Here is a 23,934-nt window from a genome sequence, read left to right as displayed (position 1 = left end):
CATCAATCAGGTGTCTAAGGCAGAGTGGCTAACTGCAGCTTGGGAGTTTGGCAAACGGTATTTAAGAGACACAGAGTACAGGAAAAAGATTCTCTGGTCTGAAGAGACAAAAAAAAATCAAAGTACTCCAAGCACCACGTCTGCTCATTGCCTGACTAACACCAACCCTCCAGTGCAACATGGCGGTGGCAACATCAGGTGAAGGTGAGGAAGCAGATTGCATGGACACAGATTGGCCAGAATTGAGGGAAGGATGAGGGCAGCCGAATCCAAAAGAAATCCTGGGACGTGACCTTGGACTGGTGCGATGGTCACCTTCCAGCAGAACAATGACCTGAAGCACACAAACAGGACAACTCTGGAGTGGCTTTAGGACGAGTCTGAGTGTCCTCGAGTGGCCCAACCAAACCCCAAAGAACATGAGAGGAGAGACCTGAAGATGGCAGCTGACAGATGCTTCCCATCCAAAAATCTAATGGAGCTGGAGAGGATCTGCTAGGAAGAAATGGGCTAAACCTAGGGGTGCAAAGCCGGTCATTCTTGGGTACATCTCTACAAACTTTAGGGTTCGATTTTTTGCTTTGTTCTTTATTTCGCCTTATACTATTTCTCGTGTTAGGAATTTGTTAGTTTTCGCATACCCCTTGGGGTCAGAGTGCAGCACCCCTGGAGCAATTGAAGGTTAAGGGCCTTGCTGAAGGGCCCAGCAGAGCAGAGCAGAGATTCGAACCGGCAACCTTTGGGATACCAGTGCAGATCCTTGGCCTCAGAGCCACCACTCCGACCTTTCTGAAAGCATAATCCCATTTTTATCATTGGGGGTTATTGAGTTGGCAAAAAAAAAAAAAAAGGTCAAATCTTTCGTTTTAAAATGAAACCGTTCAGAAAGTGACGGGTCTCGATTCCTCCTAAATCCGCTGTACACTAACCTTCAGGCGTCACACTTTTCACGTTTCTGAAAGGTCTTCTTCATGCAGTTCCTATCCCAGTTCAAGCAGGTACTTATAAGGATAAAGAACAATACGTTAGCAATATCAAAGTTTATTGTGTTTTTTTCAATGTATTATACAGAACAGTAGTATTACAACTTAAAACAGAAACAAGGAGGCGGGATTTCTAAAATCCCAGAATTAGGAGTAACCCAACTCGAGTCGTGTTTTTCAGAAGACTACAACCCAGTTGCATTACTGTACATGACAGCATTGTCACCCAAAAATACGTTTCTACTGTTTAAAAAAATACAGCTGGAAAATCCACTACGTGTGTGTAGTGTCAAGGGAGATTATTATTTTTTAAATCATTTTACTGCATATAGTTAAAACAAGAAATATTTAATAATTTATCTGATATACACAAATCAAGAGAGATGGAATAAAGCATTGGTGTAGACAAAGGAAAAAAAAAACACAAAAAAACCAAAACAAACAAACCCACCCTACTCCCCCAAAACCCAAACATACAAGAAGAAGAAGAAGAAGAAGAAGAAGGACGACGACGACGTCAGGGTGGTGGGGTCTTTGTATGAGTGTGCATACTGACAGAGACGGACATTATTAGCGTGTAGATATACAGACGCATACAAATCCTCCCACGACATTTGGGTAAATAAAATTAACACAAAGATTTAGATTTTTTTTTTCCTCTATACAGATTAAATTACACATTCACATACAATAAAGGGAGAATTTTACAATTATTGTAGCACTTCAATAAATTCACTGCATTCAAACAAAAACTGGTGCCCCACAAACATTACACAACGTTATAAAATATGTGCTTGATTTAACAAAAAAAATAAAAATAAAGCTGAAAACTTAACACAAAACTAACAATAAAATGCTAAACACGTATGCATCTAGTGTAAAACTGAATGTTTTCAGAATTAAAACATTAAAAATTGGATTTACACAACTATAATCAACAAGTTGGGGGTCTACATACTAGCATTGACCTGCCTGGTCCACACAAGTCAAGGACTACAGGAGACCAGTCATGGCCGACAACACGGACCGGCCAGTGTGTCAGTCCTCCTTTGAGGGATTCGTCTCCACGTTTGTTTGAAGTTCAGGATTGGCGTTGCAGGATTCGAGATCGGTCACTTCAGGCCTAAAGTCAGGTATATAATATATAAACTTCTTTGAAGTATTTTTCAGGTGTATTGCAATTGTTGTTTGATTTTATTGTCTATAAAGTTTACAAAGTTCTTAACATTAAAATAAGATTCGTCAAATGTGCCATCTAACTATTTGCACTTGTATCCACACTGCTGCACTTTCCCTAAACACGAACCTACGATTAACAGTAATGAGGAACACAATTGAAAAATGTAAACAAAAATCGGTAAAGAAGTTTGAAATTGGAGTTTCTCGTCCTCCGGTCCACAAGGACTGGCGTATTAGTGAGGGTCTGCACTTTGAACCGTCGGATCTGCGTGTTTAGCATAAACTGAACACGTTCCGCTAGCGATTCTTCGATTGGTCAGCTGCTAACCTCAAATCGGCCGATTATCTGAGTGACGTAGCGTTCGGTAAAGTAACCGATTTGAAAGACTGTGCCTGCTTTTCTAACTTTTATAGTAATTTAGTTAGGATTCCTCAAGTTTCACAAAGGAATACCGCATGTGTCATTTAGCTGTCGGAACTTCTAGTAGACAGAAAGCAGGCAGACAAACTTCAGGAATATTGGCTTCTATAAGAAAGAAAGTGGAATAAACCGAGGAGTCCTCGGCAACCTGGTAGTTGGGTCTCCGTCCGAAATGAGCAGAGAGACTCCTTGAATGCGTTAAGACCTTTGTGTTTTATCCCAGAATTGTCCGAGTGAGGATGGAAAGGGTGCTTGCATTTACAAAAGTGGCCAACATTTTTAATTAGTAAAAGAATTAAGAAGAATTTCTCTTCATTGCTTAGCAAACCGCAGGCCTGTTAACATAACAGCCACGTTTCAGTATTTTTGGGGGCAAACTTGGGACGCACGTTAGTCTTGTATCTCCTTAATAAACAGAACATTTTATTAGAACTGCGGCTTGTAATCATGACAAGCATTTTATTTTCCATTATGACATGTTTTATGAATCAAAATTTGGTGTACATTAGTTTAAGAAAAAAATGAAAATCCCAGTAAAAGATTCTAGAATTTTTTGTGGTCACTGAGAAGGCCTACAGAATTTCATCTTGTTCAGGTGGGCTGCAGGTGAACTGTGACAATACCACTTTAATGTCCAACATAAGGCTTCTGCATGGCTGGTTATGCAGGAGCGTAGTGTAAAAATAAATTGAATACAACAAATCGGGATCTTCCAATTCTAGTAAAATAAAACTGGTGATCAATAATCAGCCCTTCACAAAAACCTGATCGGAGTATCCCTAGTTTACACTCCACAACATTAACAGGCATTGTGGACAGAAGACGTCCACCCGCAGTTTACAGTCCAATCGTGTGTGTGCGGCACTTCGCCGATGCAGAATCGCTTCACGCATGTCCACGTTTTGTTGTCCGTCGACACAAACAGGACACAACAATCTGGGGGCACACAGCCAAAAGTTGTCACGTGGATGGATCTTCAGGGTTATGCAAAGTATAAACGGGCCTTTGGCCTTTCCTCAGCTGGGGAGTTTAAACAAAATGTCTCAAAACTACAGGCAGTCTAATGGCAACTAACTAAACATCGATTCTTTGCGATATTAAAGCAGGACAAATGTAAATGAAAAACTTCAGACAGTTCAAGGGCTGCTGCTCTGTGACACAGAAGAGAGGAAAGACGGCATGGCTTTTATCATTAGGATCAACACGGAAATTGAACTCTCACTTTCTAATAAAACAAATTGCAATAAACATAAATGATTATTCAGCGACAATGCACATGTGTGCACTTTCAGGAATGTTTCAAAGCATCGTCCTGTCTTTTAATACATCAACCCGAATGAGACACATTGGAAAGTGAAGGACACTGGCGTGGCTGCTGGGAGGTCTCGTACTTTTGGTTTGAATTTTAGGGGCTCACGTGCAAAGTCGTGTAATGACACTTCGTTAAAGATCGTTAATCATAACTGTCATCACATTTGATTACTTGCCTTTGAAAAAGTATGAAATCACTAGACGAGACGAGATCCATGAACCTTCATCGTTCAACATGTACACTCACAGGGGTTTGAGAATTCCTGACAATGATTGTAAAAAGAAAAACCCTAAACACATACAAGTAAACAGTTTATAAGGGCTAAACAAATTTAAAATCAATTAAAATAAATAGAAACAAACAAACCCAACATTTGAAAAGCATTAATTACAGTTACAAGCATGTCAAGTCCTACCCTGGAATAGATTTTGTCCATCCAAAATACAATATGAAGTAGTAAAGAATTGCTCCACAGTGATCAGCAAATGGTACAGTATAAAAAGGTAGAATCCGCTTAACTAGGGTTAGCCACTGCAAGAAACAAAATAAACAAAAAAACAAACAAAAAACAAGAAAAACACAAAAGCAGGCACCACCACATAACACAAGAAAATAAATAAAGCTATAAACATTGCAAAAACATCCATCCATTCATTTATTTTTTGAACCTGCTGTAATTCAGTACAGGGTTATGGTCAGCCACAGCAGGCCATTTTGGGATTATATATTAGCACGCGAAAAGCCACACAGAAATATTAAATAGCATTTAAAAATCAAGTGCAAGAGTGACATATTACTCAATTAGACAAAGATTTAAAAAAATGTAAATCAAAACGGGAATTACATTAATTTGGTACAGCTGCAACACCAAAATAATAATAATAATAAAAAAAAACGTTAAGAATATTACAAATCTGTACAGAAATCATCCCCTGACAGTTAAAAAGATTTGAACAGAAATGTGCAACACATTGGAATAATCAAACAAGCAGATAGTTATGAGGCAGAGGTGCAGGTCCCCAGTGGACAAAGAGCAGGGCAGGGTGGGAAAAACGCAGAAATATCCGGCAGACGGTACACAGCAATTGTCGTGGACTTGCACCATGAAGTGTCTCCGCTCGAAGGACATGTGATGCGGTAGCTGCTGGTGGCTCAGAAGCGATCGTGACGACTGCGCTAAAGGAGTAACTCCATTAGCCAGCCACACAGCGACACTCCACTCCACTCCAGCCTTTGGAGTGCACATCTGAACAGAGATGCTTCATGGTGCGAGTTCACAGCAATACAGCTCTGATATTTTCTTGTGCTCTGCCAATTTTGATTTTTTTTTTTATCTAAAATTAATGGAAGAAAGCATTCCAAATGATTTTTGAATATGGTTTAATGAAAGGTGATATTATCTGGTTAAACAATAACACTTTTTAAAGACTAAAAGAGAACCAAGACTAAGAGAATGAAAGGAGGAAGTTGCTCAGACCATCTGTTTGAACTCTGGGTGTCACATAAACGTGTTGTGTTCACATGCTAATCAGGCAGACCGGCAATACAAGGCAGAAACTCCATGTCAATACCGTAAAAAAAAAAAAAAAAAATTGGATAATTCTGAGAAAGCGAAGCTACCCAAATTCTCAGAGGTATGACGGAGCTCTGACCTCCCACTTTAGCCAATTGGATACAATAAAAAATATAACCCAGTCAGTCAGAAATGCAATTTTTGTAGTTGAATTGCATTTGCAGTGAAGCGATACTTGTTTAAGAAGTTTAGTTTACGGTTTTCAAAAAAAAAAAATTGTTAATTTGTTACTTCTCTTGGAAGAAAGAAAAAAAAAAAACCCTGGTGTTTGTCTGAATAGTCCAACATGAACACACAGAACGTCACAAGTCAGAGCTCCAAATAGTCCCAATAGCGCGTGAATGCAGCAACAATCCAACTCTCACGTGAAATTCAATTAATTGCAGACATGTGACTAACCGAATTTTAACAGCCCTTCAGGTGGTCAATGTGACGACAGACTGAATGACATTTGAGGGAGCCCTGCAGATATGCCTACTAAGTACCCACACAAGCAGCACTAACACAGTTTTGCTACGGTGATTCAGTTGGACATTTCACAACAATTACCTTTGTGCTCTTTGGTGCCTTGCAGTGACAGAACAACTCCTACCTCATTTCTATTGTATTTAGGATGATGCCCTGAAATTCGCTACTTCAGCCAGATGTGTCAATATTAAAGTTAGATATAACCAAGGAATCTAGAAGGAACTAAACCAGTGACAATAAAACGTCATCTGCCAATCACGGAATAATTACATCTGTCAAATATTTAGACTCGATCATTAATTTAAAAAGTTGAAATGTTAAGCACACAAATGCGTTTCTCTTTTGCCGCAGGTCTCCTGTATTAAAGTCCTGCTGCATCACATATTCATTTCAAAAGGGTGAACTCTAAAAGGACATTCTTTATTTTAATAGATCAACTCCACATGGCACAGGTTCAACCGTCTATATAAATATAACAAACAAATCAAAGAACTGTAAAGCTATAGACACATTTTGGGTAAAGATTAATGCATAATAATTTATAGTAAAAGATGCTCATGTCTTTAAAATATAAATAGACCAGAATATATCCATCTATAAATGCACATTTCCTACTATAGTCTTCCAGTTATTTAATCAGTTCTTATAAATCTAATTTTGGTCTGATAAAAGGGAGATTTAACAAATTCTTGATTTGACCTTTTTGGATTATTTAAAGGATCTTTGCAACAATAAAACAGAGCTTACAGCGGAGTATCTTGTAACTGATTGCTTGGCTTGAAAAAAAAAAATTTTTAATTTGCCAAAAAAGAAACTTCAATACGTTGCTTATGGACTGGGGGCTTTTCGTGTCCGACTAAGTAAAAGTCGAAACATCTGAATAGCCAGGGAAACTGAGTGAATAACTGGAAAAAGATAAATCTTACAATACTCCTTTTTTAAAGAAATATATATATATATATGTGCCCACCCCACAGAAATGGAAAATGTCCCATGAGCTATATGGGTGCTATTAACAATAGAAGCAGTGGTGCTGTGACTCGCAGCAGCTTTTATTTTTTTGTATATTATATTTCTAACTGTGGCAGGTAACAGTGGAATTTTTTTTTCCTTTCAGAAGAAAACAAAGATAACAAACATAAAACATTAAAGAAAAAAATTATATTGTTTAATAAGACCATTATATCAGTATTTCATAAATTAAATAAAACAAAATTTCTTTTTAAGATGATTGGCATATTATGAATTAAAACGCTGTACAGACCCAAATTGAAAAATTACATCACTAAAATCTTGATTTAAGAAAATCGCTCCTCTCTCTCTCGCTCACATGACTATGGGCCCATTGTTCCAGTGTCCAAAACCTAATTCTGTACATCTACTGCAGAGGCCCTTTGTTCAGAAGTCGACCTCCCACTTTATCTTCCAAAATTTGCCTGGTACATTAAACACAATTATTGATAGCACTTTGGAGTTTTGATTGTTTGGGTCACTCGCTAGTTAGTCGTCATCTAAAGTGACACACATGTCACTGGCGTCGGCCTCCTCCCAGTTCGACTGTTCGTTTTCATTCTGCTCTTCATTTTCATCCCCAAGCTCCTCTTCCACTTCGGCCCCTTCGTTTTCCTCATAGTCCTCTTCCCTGGAGTACTCAATGTCCTGCATTTGATCCAAACCTTCCTGTGATCCTTGATGGGAGTCTGCGCAGTCCACACATACACCGTAACGACGAGAACCGTGCCGAATTCCCACACTTGCAGCTAGCATGAAGATTTTCTTGCAGACCATACACTTGTATTTCTTGTCCTTCTTGTGCACCTTTGGAGACGCAGGAAAAAAAAAATCATTATCCACCTAAACAAGCACCAGTTAAGATTTTGAATAGATTTTTATTTTATTTTTTCAATTTGGACATTCATCTCAATGCCTAATATTAAGGGAATCTATTACAAATATTAAATTTAAACTACAAACTTTTGTACCCTTACAAAAAGCATGAATTAGAGTTAATACTTCACGGCCTTCATTTATATAATCTTGGAGATTGGGTGGCGCACTCCCGTGAAGTTCATGTGTCTCACTCCAACTCATTCATGGCTTGTCACAGCAAAAATCACATTTGATCGCAGAACACACAAACTCGCACACTCCAAAACAAAAATTTTAGATTCCACAACTCAATCGACACAAACTGCACTCCGGTGGCACAGGGAAGGAAATCTCTGTATGGAGGGGGAAACGTGCAAAGCCCAAAAGGACAACACCTGGGCCAGGATTTGACCAGAGGCTGCAAGGTAACACTGCTAATCACCACGCAAGCCGATCAGCCGTGCAATGCAGCAGTTCTCTTCACAAATATATGAATTAAGCCGATGTCACATTACACAGTTTCTAGTCAGAGGGGAGGCTAAGCTTGACGACAGATCTCGTACTTTGACATCAGCAGAAATTAGACAAAAAGTCTGAGAACTTCACCAAACTCTGAGAAACGCACTGAAGTCACTGGTGAAGGAGGAACTGAACAGAGAGTGTGGGAGGAATACAGGGGAGCAATGATCCTTTAGGCATCTCCAATGGCTTGGGAAATGTCTGACAACTATGCTGGGCCGACTGTGTCCAAATATGTCATCAGAGCTGTGAGGCAGAAGGGCTAACCGCTGTGCCTCAAACAACAACAGACGATAAAATACAACAAACTGCCACAACCTAACAATCACTAAACAAAGTACAGATAATAATAAGAAATAATACATTTATATAACGCCTTTCCCATGCTCAAGGAACTTATTTAAACAGCAGGGTATATGTAATACTAGCAGACCTGGCGCGCTTCGCTGCACGTTTAAACGGTTAGTTTTGGCAGCGGATCGTGGTTTTTCTAATCTAGACATCCTGTCTTTTTCAGATTCTTTTAACCGCCCGGCTTCGGCAGCCAATCGTCCTTTTCCCAATCTAGAAATCCTGTCTTCTTTAGATTCGTTTAACCGCCTGATTTGGGAAGCGAATCGTTTTTTTTTTTCTAACGTAGAAGTCGTTTCTTGTTTAGATTCGTTTGATCGCCTGGTTTTGGCAGCCAAGCGCTTTTTTTCCAACCTAGAAGACCTCTCTTGAGATCCGTTTAATGGCCTCGTTGATTGCATGTCTTCCAAGGTAGTTTCAATACTTGCACGGAGTCTTCTCCCCTTTTATGAGTGACTGTGTGAGTACCGCGTGTACTAAACAGTAAATTAGTAAAGGAGAAAGGACTAAACACTAAGGAAAAAGAACGCAAGACCACGTCAGCTCGGAGCGAAATGAAGTGAATGGGAAGGGAGTTGATCACGTGACTCCCCCACCCCACTTATCTCTCAATCCCTCCACAAACACAGTCTCTCGGATCCCAGCTCCCCTTATATATATATATATATATATATATATATATATATATATATATATATATATATATATATATATATATATATATATATATATATAGGACACAATTATTACTACATAGGACAAGAAAGAGATAAATACAGGAGATACAAAGCATTAAATGTTATAAAAGAGTAAAACACTAAATACAATACTAAAAAAAAAAGCCTGAACAAATAATGACCTTTATGATAGCTCACACACACACACACAAATTACACCCCGAGTGTCTGGACAGAGAGGTAAACTGAAAGGGCGGCAGAATGTCAGGTTGAATGAAAAGCCTTCCAGAACAAACAAGTTTTAAGTTGTTCTTTAAAGGAATGAATCGAGTCGGCACATCTTAATTTCGGGAGGTCATACCAAAGCCTGGGCGCTATACAGCTGAAGGCCCCGTCACCCACAGAGTGCAGGTTAGTGGGGCACACAACAAGACTGGCAGAATCAGAGGACCTTAGTCGGCAAACAGGAGCGTAGCGATGGGGAAGATCACCGATATAGTCTGATATGAGGCCATTTAAAGCTTTTGTAGGTTAACAATAGAATTTTATATTCAATTCTGTAAGACACAGGAAGCCAGTGAAGGCAAAGCAGGATGGCTGTAATGTGCTCACTGTTGCTGGTTTCTGCAGGGACTCTTGCAACAGGGTTTTGAATCCGCTGGAACTGTGATACGAGATTAGAAGCATCACCTGCCAGCAGCGAGTTACAATAATGGAGACATTGTGTGATAAAAGTATGGACAAGTGTCTCAGCATTAGAAAAAGAGAGGAATGAGCGACCACGGATACGTTACGGAGGTGAAAGTAAGAACGTTTCTTAATGTGGTTTATGTGGGTGGAATTAGAATGGGAGCAATCAAAGATGACACCAAGACTCCTTGCATTAGAAGAAGGTTTGATGAGATCACTGTTAAGAGTAGACTGAAACGGAGCTCATTTTGTTAAGTCGTACTTTAGTGCCAATCTGCAGAAGTCCAGTTTTGTTGCAATTTAATTTTAAAGAGCTCTGCTCCATCCAGGTTTTAATTTCAAGGAGTTTTGATCTGAGAAAGCTCTGATCAAGTTTTACTTTTAACATTGAAACAGAGTGGAGTGTCATCTGCATAAAAATGATAACCCAGTCCACAGTTATGAATAACATGGCCAAGGGGAAGCATACAGATACAGAAGAATAGAGGGCCGAGGACACAGCCCTGAGGAACCGCTTCTGTGACTGATGCTGAGCTGGATCTGCTGTTGCCAAGACTAACAAACTCTTGCCCATTTAAACCACTGCAAGGCAGTTCCAGAGGCACCCAGAATGTTCCATTTTGGACAGTAGAATGTCATGTCTGTGTCAAATGCTGCACCAAAGTTCTAACAAAATTAATATGCTGGCAGCATGGCAAATGCTTGGAGTTTTGCCAGCCAACACTACTCATTGCCTTAGGATGTCAATTTACATGACTAGAAATCGTTAGGGATGTCAAATAAGTGACTGCGTAATGATCTTCAAGCACAGTTTGACATTTTCAAAATATCACAAGCTTGTCACTTTTTCTCACTGCCAATGATGTGCTGTGTTACTGAGACAGTGCGCTATCAAGGGTTTACAGTTATAGGGAGCTCAACTCTTTTTCTCTCTCTGTTGTGATGCATGAAACATGAGAAATCAAACAGAGGAGCCTCTCTTACATTTTTGTAAGGTCCAAAACGTTCTTGCTGCTCATCCTCATAGCTAAGGGTTCACTTCTTGTCAGCTTTTGCACACACAAGTGTGCCTCTACAAAAATCAAACCTGTCTGACTTGGTCAGGGTGCGTTTGCAGAGTGGTTGGTCACTGGGGGCGCCAGACTACAGGACTAATGGTCACAAAGAGTGCGCTGCGACTACACAGGACTTGTTTGGGTTACATCTAATCAAGTCCAGTGCAATCGAAAACAGAAAAAGTCATAGAATGTGACAGGGCCTGTATACCTTTGGTATGGCAAATGATTACAATAACTGGTGATCAAAATAATTACTGATTGGTCCACATAATGAATAAAACAGTGGACCACTAAATTTAAAAAAAATCATGAAGGAGAACATTCAAGTAGTGCAATGAGTGCAGGGGGTCACTATTATAAGCTGAAGTATTTTAGATGCCTGGGATGAAAATGCGGAAGGTGTGTTTTTTGTTTTTCTTACCCTGCTCTTTCCGACAGGAGGATTTCTCCTCGACTTGTAGGCAATTCAAATCAAACTCACTTCTTACACCACTTACAATGAAAATGGTGGAGAAAAAAAGAGGAAAAAAAAAAACAAAAAAACCCTGAGGAAATAATTTATTGTGAAACAATCTAGAAAAATCAAACATTTTCTAAACCACTCAGTCTGGAACAGGGTCACAGGGGGTACTGGAGCCTATCCCAGTTAGCACCGGGCGCAAGGCGAAAACAAACCCTCGCAGGTCTAACATACAAACCCACCCAAACCACACACTAGGGCCAATTGAGTATCACCGAATTTACCTAACCCGCATGTCTTTGGACGGAAGGAGGAATTGCACACAAACACAGGGGAGAACATGCAAACCCCATGCAAGGAGGACTCGGTACACAAACCACCACTGCATCCGCACACTGGCCGCCTATAAACGTTCACCATTGAAATACAAACCACTTAAACACTCATAGGGCTCAGAATCATTTTGTAACTGTAAATACAACTGAAAAATTTCTTCGGTTTACTTGAATAGATTTTACATGCATTATTTGTAAATAGTTTTTATTATTGATAAATTTAATAAATAAGCACCAACCAGGGAATGTCTCTTCACGTGCTCTCTTCTTGTGAAAAGTTTCCCACAAATGTCACAGCTGAATGAACGCACCCCTGAATGTATGATCAAATGCCTCTTTAGTGTTCGTCTGTGTTTGGCGATGTAGTTACAATGGGGACATTTCAGCTTGTTCACAGCGGATGCCGTTGATTCACCTAAAAATCATAAAAGGGCAAGGGAGACACAAAGAAAAAATTAAAATACAAACACACACTGACTTTACTGTGCTATCTGAACACACACGATGATCAAGTACTGCCATGGATCTCGCAAATGGCCAATGATTTCACTTGTGCTTACTCCGAGACCCCAGACATTCCTGGTACAGTTGAGCTTTGCTTCTGGTGAACTTTGAGCAGTTCTTTGGGTCGGACTTTGTCTTTTCTAAAGCACTCAAATGGTTATTTTTAGTTTTGTTTTCCACTCCTCTATTGTCAACTTGCCATAGCTCAACAATTAATTAATGGACAAATATTGTTAGTTTGAAGCGGACACCAGTTTTAAAATTTCCTGTGTTTAACAAATCTATCTTTATGTGTGCTAACTCTGTAAAATCGATACTTTCATTTTACCAGAGAACTTACCACTATGGTCTGGCACCTGCACTCATTGAAAAGCGCTACACAAAAATAAAGAGAATTGAATGTCACGGATTTTCATTTATTGTTTTTCTCTTGGCTCTGTTGCACACAATGTGAAACCCAGAAGACTGAAAATGTCAGCCGACTGTTCAATTTTTCTGCTTGGCAAATGTCTTTTATCTTCTAACTACATTTTATGCAGCGCCCAGAATGATTTTATTATCTAAAAAGCCACTTATCTGATTAACTGTCAGCAAGCAGGTCTGTACAGACAGTGCTGTTGTACATTTCAGCTATTGCAGACATTTATAATTTCGCTTAAAACTTTCAGCCAGATCAGTTAAGTAAGGAAGACTGTGGGATGCTACGTCTTGTAGCCCAATATTCTTTTATAAAAACTAATGGAGAAAAAATGAACTTTAGTTCTTATTAAGGTTGCTTCTCGAATTAGAACAACTGCAGTTAAAGTCAGACATTGGTTGGTTGGTAAATGGTATACAGCCAGATCCGAGAGTGGCAACAATACCCACCGGTTTGTGAGCACTGCTGATACCGAGTTCCCATGTAGAGAGTCCTGGATGGACCGGCCAGCGGCTCCACGTGAGAATTGGATCTTGGTGTCTGTGTGTGTGTGTGTTAATATTTAAGGGGAGGAGTAGATGAACCCCATAAACGTTCCTGGTAAGTCTCATAGACTTCACCATAATATGTAGCGGGTGTTGTAGTGGAAGCTTTAGAAGGGAGGTGAGTGACCTTTTGTACATTTCTCTTGACCCTCTGATTTAGAGCATGTGGAGTTATGGGAAAATTTCACCGACACATTAGTTGACTAGTGTTGTGGAAGAGATTTGGTTGTTGAGTATAGGAGCTAATATTCACAAAAGGCTAGGTTTTATTTTTATTTTTTTTTCTCTCTCAATAAAATAAAAAATAATGAGCAAAATGTAAACCAAGTGCATATGTAGTAAAACTGCAGTAGAGTCAGGGTTAGTACTGCGGTAGCCACTTCTGTCTTCAATGCGAGCTGCCCATTTCTGACGTCATCATCAGGTCCAGTCCGTAACTTTGAAACAAGGACCGGGTAGGAGTGTATTGTTGGGGGAATAAAGTACCTCCAATCACCAACTGACCAAAAGAACTCCAGAGAGGGCCCTACCCATATAATGCCTATTTAATAATAAATATGGCTTATTACTGACCTGTAAAAGTATTTCTTCCAGCCTGACGAGGTTCTGTAATAGCTGTAAAAGAGAACAAAAATCACATAAACCAGTAATTAAAAAAAGCGTTCTTAATCAGCAAACACTATAATTCAATAAATTCTACACATGACTAACACAAGAGGTAGCAGTTACTATTTTCCAGGGAAACTAAAATGCCCCTACAGTTGGACTTTCCACCCACCATTAACATTTCACCATGTGGTGTCTTTCCACCCTTAGCACTGCCTAGCTCCTGGGCACCATGCTGGTGGCAGACTTTTACAAAAGCTCTGCATTCTAGATCTATTAATTTACTACTTTTAGATAAACGTTTGATTTTAAACAATACTAAAATGAAACCTGGCTTGTTGATAGAAATTTATGAATGGATTTTAAATTGACGATAGGCTGCAGTCATTGCAAATCATGTGTGTTGCCTCGTCTCACTGCCTTCTGAACAAGCCGTGAACTTAGGAGAAGTCACAGTGGAAGCAGAGAGAATCTGAAGGCCATATTACGTCTGCAACACCTGATAACGTAAGAGACTCCAGGGAACGTAAAGTGCCATTCCAGCTGGTAGCACTATGCCTGAGGAGCCATTATTTCTTATCAGAGGAGCAACTCGTCTAAAGATAGAAAAGTCAAAGAGCCAGAATGAGAGTTAAAAGTAAGGTGGAAAGCATTCACAACTGTCCTGCCTCAACTTCAGAATTGTTCAGATAGCTCTTGAACAGGATGGATGAACAGTCACCGCTCACAGAGAGTTACAGCACTTTCAAATACCATAGTATTTTCTACATTGCAGAGAACTGGCTTTTATTCCATATGTTATTTTAAAGCCAGACAGCAATCAGATAAAGCAGAAAAAAAGGCAGGAAAGGACTAGATATCAACGTGAATGAACAATGGTGTAAAAGGGAGCATATTACCACCTTTAAACCCTTTGTAGGAGTTTACTTATGTTAATTCCCTAGGGGGGTAAATTACATCGTTCTGATTAATCTTTATGTTCCTTCCTGTACCAATAAAGATCAGCAACAGATATTCACTCAGTTACCAACACTCTAATGATGAATCGTTCTGACCCAGCAGTTAGAACATCTGGTGATGTCAAGCAAGAGATGCTGTGTCATGTTCTACTCATGGACACAAACTAGACCTGATTTATTTAAAAGTTAAAGATGCCTTCAAGTGTAAAACCTGGGGCACAACTGGGCAGATGTGATTACAATCTGATTCACCCAGCCACAAGCCTGTTAGATGGCAAACCGCTCTCTTGCCATTAGCCAAGGAATAGGCTCTTGTGTGTGTGAGGGTGGGGTTTGTTCATCATAATTTTTCAATTTTTCTTGAGCTTCTGTGTAGTGCTGCACAGTTCAATTTTTTAACAGATTTTTCTATTCCACTGCCAGCTTCTTCCAATGCCCAGTCCCCCTACATCAACAACTCCTACCACGTCAACCCAGCCCAGTATGGGGCTGACCATAACTGAAAAATGGGTAAGGAAACAACTGAGGAAGCCACACACAGTGAAAGCTGCCGGACCAGATGGCGTCAGTCCTAGCATTCTTAAGGCCTGTGCTGACCATCTTTGTGGTGTCCCCTCTCACGTATTAATTCTGTCCTTAAGGCACCAGAAAGTGCTGTTGATGTGGAAAATCCTCCTGCATTGTTCCTGTTCCAAAGAAGGCAGTTGCCTCTTCACCTAATGGCTTACAGACCAGTGGCACTTATGACTCACATCATGAAGACTTCCGAGAGGCTGGTCCTGGGCTATACAAGTTCTCTTGTGGTAGACCACCTGGACCCACTGGGGCCTGCCTATCAAACAAAGATTGGACTGGAGGATGCAATTATCTACCTGATCCGCATATGATTCTCATCTGTACAAAGCTGGCACCACTGTGAGGAGTATGCTTTTTGATTTCTCCAGTGCCTTCAATACCACCCAGCCACCCTAGTTAAGGGGTAAGCTCAGAAATATGTAGGAGGATGAGCCTGTGGTGTCCTGGCTAATGGACTGCCGGGCTGACCGCAGTTTGTGAGACTCTGAAAAACACTGGAGCACCACATGCAACAGTCCAGTCTCTGTTAATCTTCAATCTGTACACCTCCGACTATAAATATAACAGCAAGTCATGTCATTTGCATACATTCTCAGATGATTCTGCACTTATAGGGTGTATTGATAAGGTGGATGAGAAAGAAGAGAGGAGTCAGGTGGAGAACCTTGTCTCTTGGATTACAAAGAAATCGTCTGCAATGTAACATCAACAAAACCAAGGAACTGCTAATTGACTTGCACTGCACCAAACAGCCTCCATGTCCAGTCACTATTCATGGAGTGGATGTTGAGGTGATTCACTTCTACAAGTACCTGGGGGCCCACATCAATGCCAGCTTGGACTGGTCTTGTAACACAGACACACTACAGAAGAAATAGTAGAGCAAGGGGACTGTGTTCCTTTAACATGGAAAGTGACATCCTTCACATCTTCTATAACCCTGTGATGGCCACTGAAGTGTGCTGGCTGGTAATATCACTTCAAGCTAATTAAAAAGGACAAGCTAAGTTATGGGACACATTCTGGACCCCCTAGAAGTAGAAGTAAAAAAAGGAAAGAATTAAAAACAAAACTGAGTTCTGATATACGAACACGGATGACTTTTGGCTAATGACTTACTCAGCAGTGTGGGCTCAATGAGACAGATGGACAGCTTGGCCAAGGCTAGGAGTCTCCTAATAGACTGCATCCGAGGGTCACTAAAACCCAGAGATCACAGATTCATGGCTGGCCACCAGCTGCTACCACTGTGCAAATCAGCAAACCAAGATGGGTCGTTGTGCAAGTCCACAGAAATATTTTCTATAAAATTTTTAATATTTTATTTGTGCCCAAGGGGAAATCAATCAATCTGATCCATTTTTGAGATCTGAAAGTAATTTCAAATTTACAGAATGCACTGCAGCTTAACAGCAAATGTTTCACAGCTTGTTAAAAACGCTTTTCACTTCTATTTGGGGTCTCGTATATTTTGTGTACAAGGATACAATGCTAAGCATGCAATTTCATTTGATTTTTAACTGTATGGTTTATAAAACTAGTGGAATCAGATCACTATTCTAACAGGACATTCCTATGAAAATCTGAACTCTAAAGCAAATACCTCTTATGAACCGATATATCTCCTGTACAACATGTAAAAACGGTATCAAAAACGGCTTACACTCTGCAACACACACACACACACACACACACACGCACGCACGCACAATAAGCTATTCTGCATAGACATTTGCTGCCTTATCTAACCTTTGCACAACACTGCTGTTAATGTTATCATGTGATAAACCGATTAGAAGACTAGAAACAGGAACTACACAATAATGGTGGCCTCAAGGAAAACAAATTTAAAAAACACAAACACACACAAGAAAATCACATTTAGATATTTTTTCTCCATATTAAAAAGCAACCACATGGTTTAATCGCTTTACATAAGTGCTGTTCTTCAGCGTTTTATTTAAAAGAACTTCTAACAATTTCCAGTATGCCGTAATGTCGAGATCGGTAGTACAATTTTTAAACAGTCTCCTTGTTCAACATACTCTTGAACAAAATCTAAGAGACATACATTTCCAGATGTATCATCAGCTCTCATTTATGTTTAGCTGCTAACAAGGATTGAGCAAGCATGGAATTTCTCCCAGGAATTTTGCTCTGAAGTGCTGTCTGGATGAGTGATTTGAACTTCAATGACTCCTTTCAAACATAACACAGGACTATATATGAAAGGGTATACGTCATAAATACATACAGTGCCTTCAGAAAGTACTGCAATTCCTTCACCTGTTGCACACTTTGTGTGGTAGATTTAAAAGGACAAAATTTGATATTTTTGCTCATCAATCTATATTCAATAATTCAGTATGACAAAGTAAAAACATGTTTTCAGAAAAGACTGCAAATACACTAAACGCCAAAAAGTCAAATCTCTTGTTCCTAGAAGCATTCAGAATCATAATTCAGCACTTTACAGAAGCCCCTTTGACAGTAATTCCAGTTCTGAGACTTCTTGGTAAGTCTCTACAAGCTTTGCCATCTAGATTTGGGCAGCTTATCCCATATTTTTCTAGCAGATTCTCTGAAGCCCTATTAGATTGGATGGGACGCATCTGTAAACTGTTATCTTCAGGTCTCCCCACATGTTACTATGGGGTTAAAGTTTGGGCTTTGGCTGGGCCACTCTGGTACACTTAATGACATAACATACAGCCAAGACAATGCTGGAGTCTCATCTAACCATGCACAGGTTCTCTCATCTCAGTGGAGGACTGCTGATGCTCTATTACAGTGACCACTGGGTTCTTGGTCACCTCCTTGACTAAAGGCCCTTCTTGCATGGTTACTCCATTTGGCTGGACAGCCAACTCTAGGAACTAGTCCTGGTGGTTCAGAACTTCTTCCACTTCACAATTACTGAGGTCACTCTGCTCCTGGGAACACTCAAAGCTTTAGAAATTTTCTGATCCCTTTGGTCTGACCTGCACCTCACCACAATTTAATTGCAGAGGTGTACAGAGAGATCTTTGTAGTTCATGACTTTTTGTTCTGACATGCAGTATCAAATTTGGGACCTCACATGGTGTATATGTGCCTATCAAAATGATGTCCAATCAATTTAAATTTGCCAGAGGTGGACTCCAATCAAGTTCTCAACAAGATCTGAACCAAAGCAAACAGAAGACACTGGAGCACAATTTGGAGTCTCACAGGTAAGGGTTTGAATAAGCTTACGCAAGAAGACTCAAAACTAGAACGGCTACCAAAGGAACGTCTAAAAAGTACTGAAGATCCATCCATCCATCCATCCATCATCTACCACTTATCTGAGGTCGGTTCGCGGGGGCAGCAGCCTAAGCAGGGAAGTCAAGACCTCCCTCTCCCCGGCCACCTCCTCTGGGAGGACCCAGAGGCATTACCAGGCCAGCTGGGAGATACAATCCCTCCAGTGTGTCCCGAGTCTGCCCCGTGGCCTTCTCCCAGTGCGGCATGCCCGGAATACCAGGGATGTGTCCAGGGGGCATGGACTCCTCTCAATGTGGAGGAGCAGCGACTCTACTACTCCAAGTCTCTCCCAGATAACAACTCCTCACCCTCTCTCTAATGTAAAGTCCTGCCATCCTGCGGAGAAAACTCATTTCGGCCGATTGTATCCGCGATCTTGCTCTTTCGATCACTACCCAAAGCTCCTGGCCATAGGTGTGGGTAGGAACGTAGATTGACTGGTAAAATCGACAGCCTTGCCTTTTGGCTCAGCTCTCTCTTCACCACGATGGACCGTTGCAGAGCCCGCATTACTGCGGATGCCACACTGTCAACCTCCCGCTCCATTCTTCCCTCATTTGTGAACAAGACCCCGAGATACTTGAACTCCTCCACTTGAGGCAGTAATGTGTTCCCAACCCGGAAATAGCATTCCACCTTTTCTGGCTGAGAACCATGGCCTTGGATTTAGAGGTGTTAACTCTCATCCCCGCCGCTTTATTAATTAATTAATTATGAATTAAGACTATCAATTTATTTTTTATAAAGTATGGTTTTTTTTTTGTCGCTCTTTATTTTGCCTTATACAATTTCTTGTTTTAGGAATTTAATAGTTTTCACTTACTGCTTGGGTTCAGAGCTCAGGGTCAGCCATTGTACTGCACCACTGGGGTTAAGGCCATGCTCAAGGGCACAGCACAGTAGGATCTCTTTTGGCAGTAATGGGGACTCAAACTGGTAACCCGCCGGATGTCACCGAGATCCTTAGCCTCAGGGCCATCACTCCACCTGAACAGTGAATACTTGCAGAATGTAGAGATTTCATCTTTTGATTTTAAGGAAACATTTTCACTTTGAAATTATGGGTTGCCGAGTTTAGATTGATGAACAAAAGCGGCTAATTTTGATGTATGCAACAAGCTGCTGGAAATGTTCTACCAGTTCAAGTGTGTTGTTTCTTCCCCAGGTGACTGAAGCCTAGAACATTAGATTAAGAGAAGCACAATGTCTGAACAAACTTATGAGGAAAGCCTGCGCCAACACAAGAGGAACCAAGCACACAATGGAAGCAGCTGTGGAAAAGACGATGGTGGCAAAATATAATGCCATCATGAAAAAAATCCCCACTGGAAAGCACTCTTGGTGAACAGTTAGCCACAGGCACATTCCACCATTGTATGCTAAGAAGCACCTCCAGGGGTGCTAACAGGCAATTCAATGCTTCCTTCAGACATATTCGTTAAATTTAATTTGTTTAGATTGATTGGCTGTATTATCTGTCCTGCGAGTCTGTATTCTTGTTTTTTTTATGTTTCTGCTGCTGTATGCATTTTAATTTCACCATGTGATTAATAAAGTTTATCTAATCGAACATATATGCTAAGAAGCAAGGAGGTCTTTTATGCCCACTGCTATCAGATAACTCAATGCTGCCTCCAGACTGGCGATTCCCAACATGAGGTGCATGCCCCACACGGGGGATTTTGGATTTTTTAGGGGGGGATTTTTGAGAATTTAGGTATGTTAAAACAATTTATAAATGAAAAACAGAAATTCAATGTTAAAAATGATAGGAAAAAAACAAACTTTTAAAAATTTTTTTACAGACACATATACCTGTATTTATATAAACATAGAAGGGATGGTGAATAACCTTTTAATTTATGATTTTACAACCGGCTTGGGTTTTCCTACTTAGAAATCGTTACCACCATTAAAATAATATGAATTGTAACAGTGATTATAAAATTTTGCAATATAACAAAAAAATAAAATGATCAAAATATTACAGAAAAAGCTGTCATTAAAGTTATTTTATATTTATGAATATCACGTCTCATAGGTTTTCAAAACTGTATTTTCATATTACTTCATTTTTGTTATTTGTTTATTTATTTATTTATTTTTTAACACTTTTAGTGATTTCTTTGTCAGTACTTCAACTCTCCTTTCCCTCTTTTGTTTCCATGTTTTTGGAATCTTGTTAAGACCAAATTAATGACATTATGGGCTTCCTCCATGTGAATAGGAGTTCACATTTTGAATAGGTAATAATAAGAATAAGGTTTGTTACAGTAGGGGACAGCATGATTTTAGAGAAACCTAGGTGAGGCATGGCCAAAAAAAGGTTGGGAACCACTGCTCCAAGATGTACTCCAAGTTAAATTTGAAATTTCTGCACAATAAATATTTACTTATCGATTGATTGATTGGCTGGCTGTATTATTTGTGTTGTGAGACTGTATTTTTGTTTTTTTTGTGCTCCTGTTTGTTATGCGTGTGAATTTCCCCTTGGGATTAATACATTTTATCTAATCTAACATAATAAAGTGTGCAGAGCGAAGGCATCAGAGTCCATTGTACATCCACTTTCTATTTGCATTATAGCTGAGCTGTCAAGCATTTCTGTCTGCTCTTGCTACTTTGGTTCTTTGCATTTTATTTCTCATTAACAGTATACATTATTGCCAAATTTTAGGCATCAGTTTCTTTGTTGGCAGCTTTTTCAGGTCAATTAGTGAAATGACTATTTTATTTCCAGTACTGACACTGCACAGCATGTTTATGGCTCTTTGAATGTTGATCTTGCAAAATCTCCTTTTAAGCAAAGCCCAATAATGCACTTCACGGCAAGACAAAGCACCACTAATAATAGAGTGTGGGCAGCGCTACAATGACAGGCTCTGTGAGGATATCTTGTATCAAAAGCTCTCAGTCAAGCTCACCCGCGTTTCAAATGCTAGTATGCATATCGCAATGCAGACTGCTGGCAGAAGTTACTTACACAAGAATACTAAGAAAATAATAATAAAAAAAAAAAAACAGTGAGTGAGCGAAAAGCGGGCTTTTGTTTTAAGAAGTAGACTCTTCTATGAATGAGAAAGGAGACAATGTGATTAATGTAGCAAGCTGGAATTAAACGGTTATATAATTGATTAGGATTAGTTTAATCTCTTTTGTTTATGTAAACATATCACTTATATTTTTAATTATCTTTATCCTTATTTAATGTTTTGTTTTTCTGCCTTGTGGCCTTTTAACTGGGTAGTTTTGGATCTCTGCTGCATTGATAAGGAGTAGAAAACGTATGCTGCGGCTAACTGGGTCTCACTTTTCTGATAGGTTATTCATTTCACAACAATTCTACAGACAGGACACCAAATCTGATGCTGAAGATGTTCATTAAATACTGTGAAATTTCTAAAACGACATTGACATTGCGGACTGAATATTTTGTTCATCTTGCAGTGTTTCCCAACCTTGGTCCTGAGGGGCCTCTGTGGCTGCAGGTTTTTGCTCCAACCAAATTCCTAATCAGTGACAATACCTGATAGCACTGATCTTATTTCATTAGCAGGTATTTTTTTTATTTTTTTACATTCAGAAAAGCATAGCAGCATGATTTTTACACGTATAAGACATTTAGAAGTATTTTCGCTTTTGTTGATTTTATTATATTTTGCCCTTTCTCTGTGCAGTTTTTCCTCTTCGTTGTATCTTATTAATGACAATTTAAAACGAGCAGAGCAGAGACGCTGGCAAACACTGAATAATCAAAGGCTGCAACTACTTTAGCATCAGACCCACTAGTTAGTAAATAATGGATTAATTAAACTATTAGAAAACCTTGAAAAGTAGAATGAAAATCAAGATGAAAATAATTTTAAAATGAAAAAAAAAAAACAAAAAACATTATTCCCATATAACGGTACATTTTAATATAGAAATTAGAAAACTTTTTTAAAAAATATATATTGTTCCCAAAACACAGAACTTGGGAAATATCAGTTCACTTAAGTAGCCCAGGGGTTCAATTAAAAGCAGAAGCTGGTTGGAACAAAAACCTGCAGCCACAGAGGCCCCCAGGACCGAGGTTGGGAAACACTGTTCTAATGCCTACTACTACTGGGGTCCTGGAGGACCACCGTGGCTGCAGGTTTTCATTCTAACCCTTTTCTTTTTTATGTGTCCTGTTTGTGCTGCTAATTAACTTCTTGTGAAGTCATTTTAATTGACTTGCTCTGTTAAGATATGTTCCTCTAAACTGCCTAATTTCTTTCCTTAAATGTCACCCAAACAGAAATGAAATGTGAAGTTAGGGAGCCAACAGAAGACCAAATAAGTCAGGGCCTCAAACTCCAACCAGCTGCTTAATTAGGCGCAGAGTCTTCTTGTTAATTAAACCCGTTCTTTACTTCTATAGCTTGTTGCTGCTCTCGTGGTGCGATAGCAGACATTTCCTAAATTGTTCATTTTCTCTTTTCGCAGAGTACTGTTAAAATGTTTAGGGGACCTGAGCAGATCAACATTCCTGCGACCTTCATCATTCATCATTTTCAGATACTGTATGATGGAAACCAGTAGTTTTGGCTCATTTTGTATCTCATTATTGTTTGGCTGCTAATTAAAGAAAAAAACAATTACAGGGCGGAGTCTTCAAGTGCAAGTCAATTCAAATTATTTCAAAAGAAGTTCATTAGCAGCAAACACAGGTCACTCATTAAGAAAGGGATTAGAATGAAACCCTGCAGCCATGGTGGTCCTCCAGAACTAGAGCTGGTGACCCCTGTACTACTATACGTGTTTTTTGGTGGCTGTGAGTGGAGGGTGTCATTAGAATACCACGGAGGTGCCATGCCACTCGAATAAAGAGAAACCAAAAGTACAGAAACCCACAAACTGTTAGGTGAAAAGTCACTACAGCCCACAAAGTTTTAAATAAATGAATAAATTGATAAAAGGTTAAATAAATACTCATTTTCAGTCAGAAATACCACATAAGTAGCACACAGGTAAGTGTGCACAGTTATAGTGACAGATAATGCCACAGTGCTGGAAACTAAATATAAAAAAAGCTTTGCCTTTCTTAACAATTCTTCACAGTTAACAGAGCAGCACCCTGAGTGATGTGTACATTTTTCTTTGTCTTTGTGTCTTTCTCATCAGA

At 39.6% G+C, this 23,934-nt stretch overlaps 1 protein-coding gene across 2 annotated transcripts in view; it reads right to left on the bottom strand.

Annotated features, from left to right (window-relative positions):
- Positions 1–1,025: 1,025 nt before the first annotated feature.
- zbtb10 (zinc finger and BTB domain containing 10) overlaps positions 1,026–23,934 on the bottom strand; it is a 75,048-nt gene continuing 52,139 nt past the window's right edge. For both annotated transcript variants that reach the window (XM_039739033.1, XM_039739034.1), the window contains 3 exons: positions 13,936–13,977; positions 12,135–12,310; positions 1,026–7,754 (listed from right to left, as the gene is read on the bottom strand). In XM_039739033.1, coding sequence (XP_039594967.1) covers positions 7,437–7,754; positions 12,135–12,310; positions 13,936–13,977 — 536 coding nt within the window. In that variant the 3' untranslated portion in view covers positions 1,026–7,436. The remainder of the gene's footprint in view (positions 7,755–12,134; positions 12,311–13,935; positions 13,978–23,934) is intronic.

This window comes from Polypterus senegalus, chromosome 16 (genome assembly GCF_016835505.1).
Source record: "Polypterus senegalus isolate Bchr_013 chromosome 16, ASM1683550v1, whole genome shotgun sequence".
In the NCBI taxonomy this organism is placed as follows: domain Eukaryota; kingdom Metazoa; phylum Chordata; class Cladistia; order Polypteriformes; family Polypteridae; genus Polypterus; species Polypterus senegalus.
This window is presented reverse-complemented; position numbering and strand designations above follow the sequence as displayed.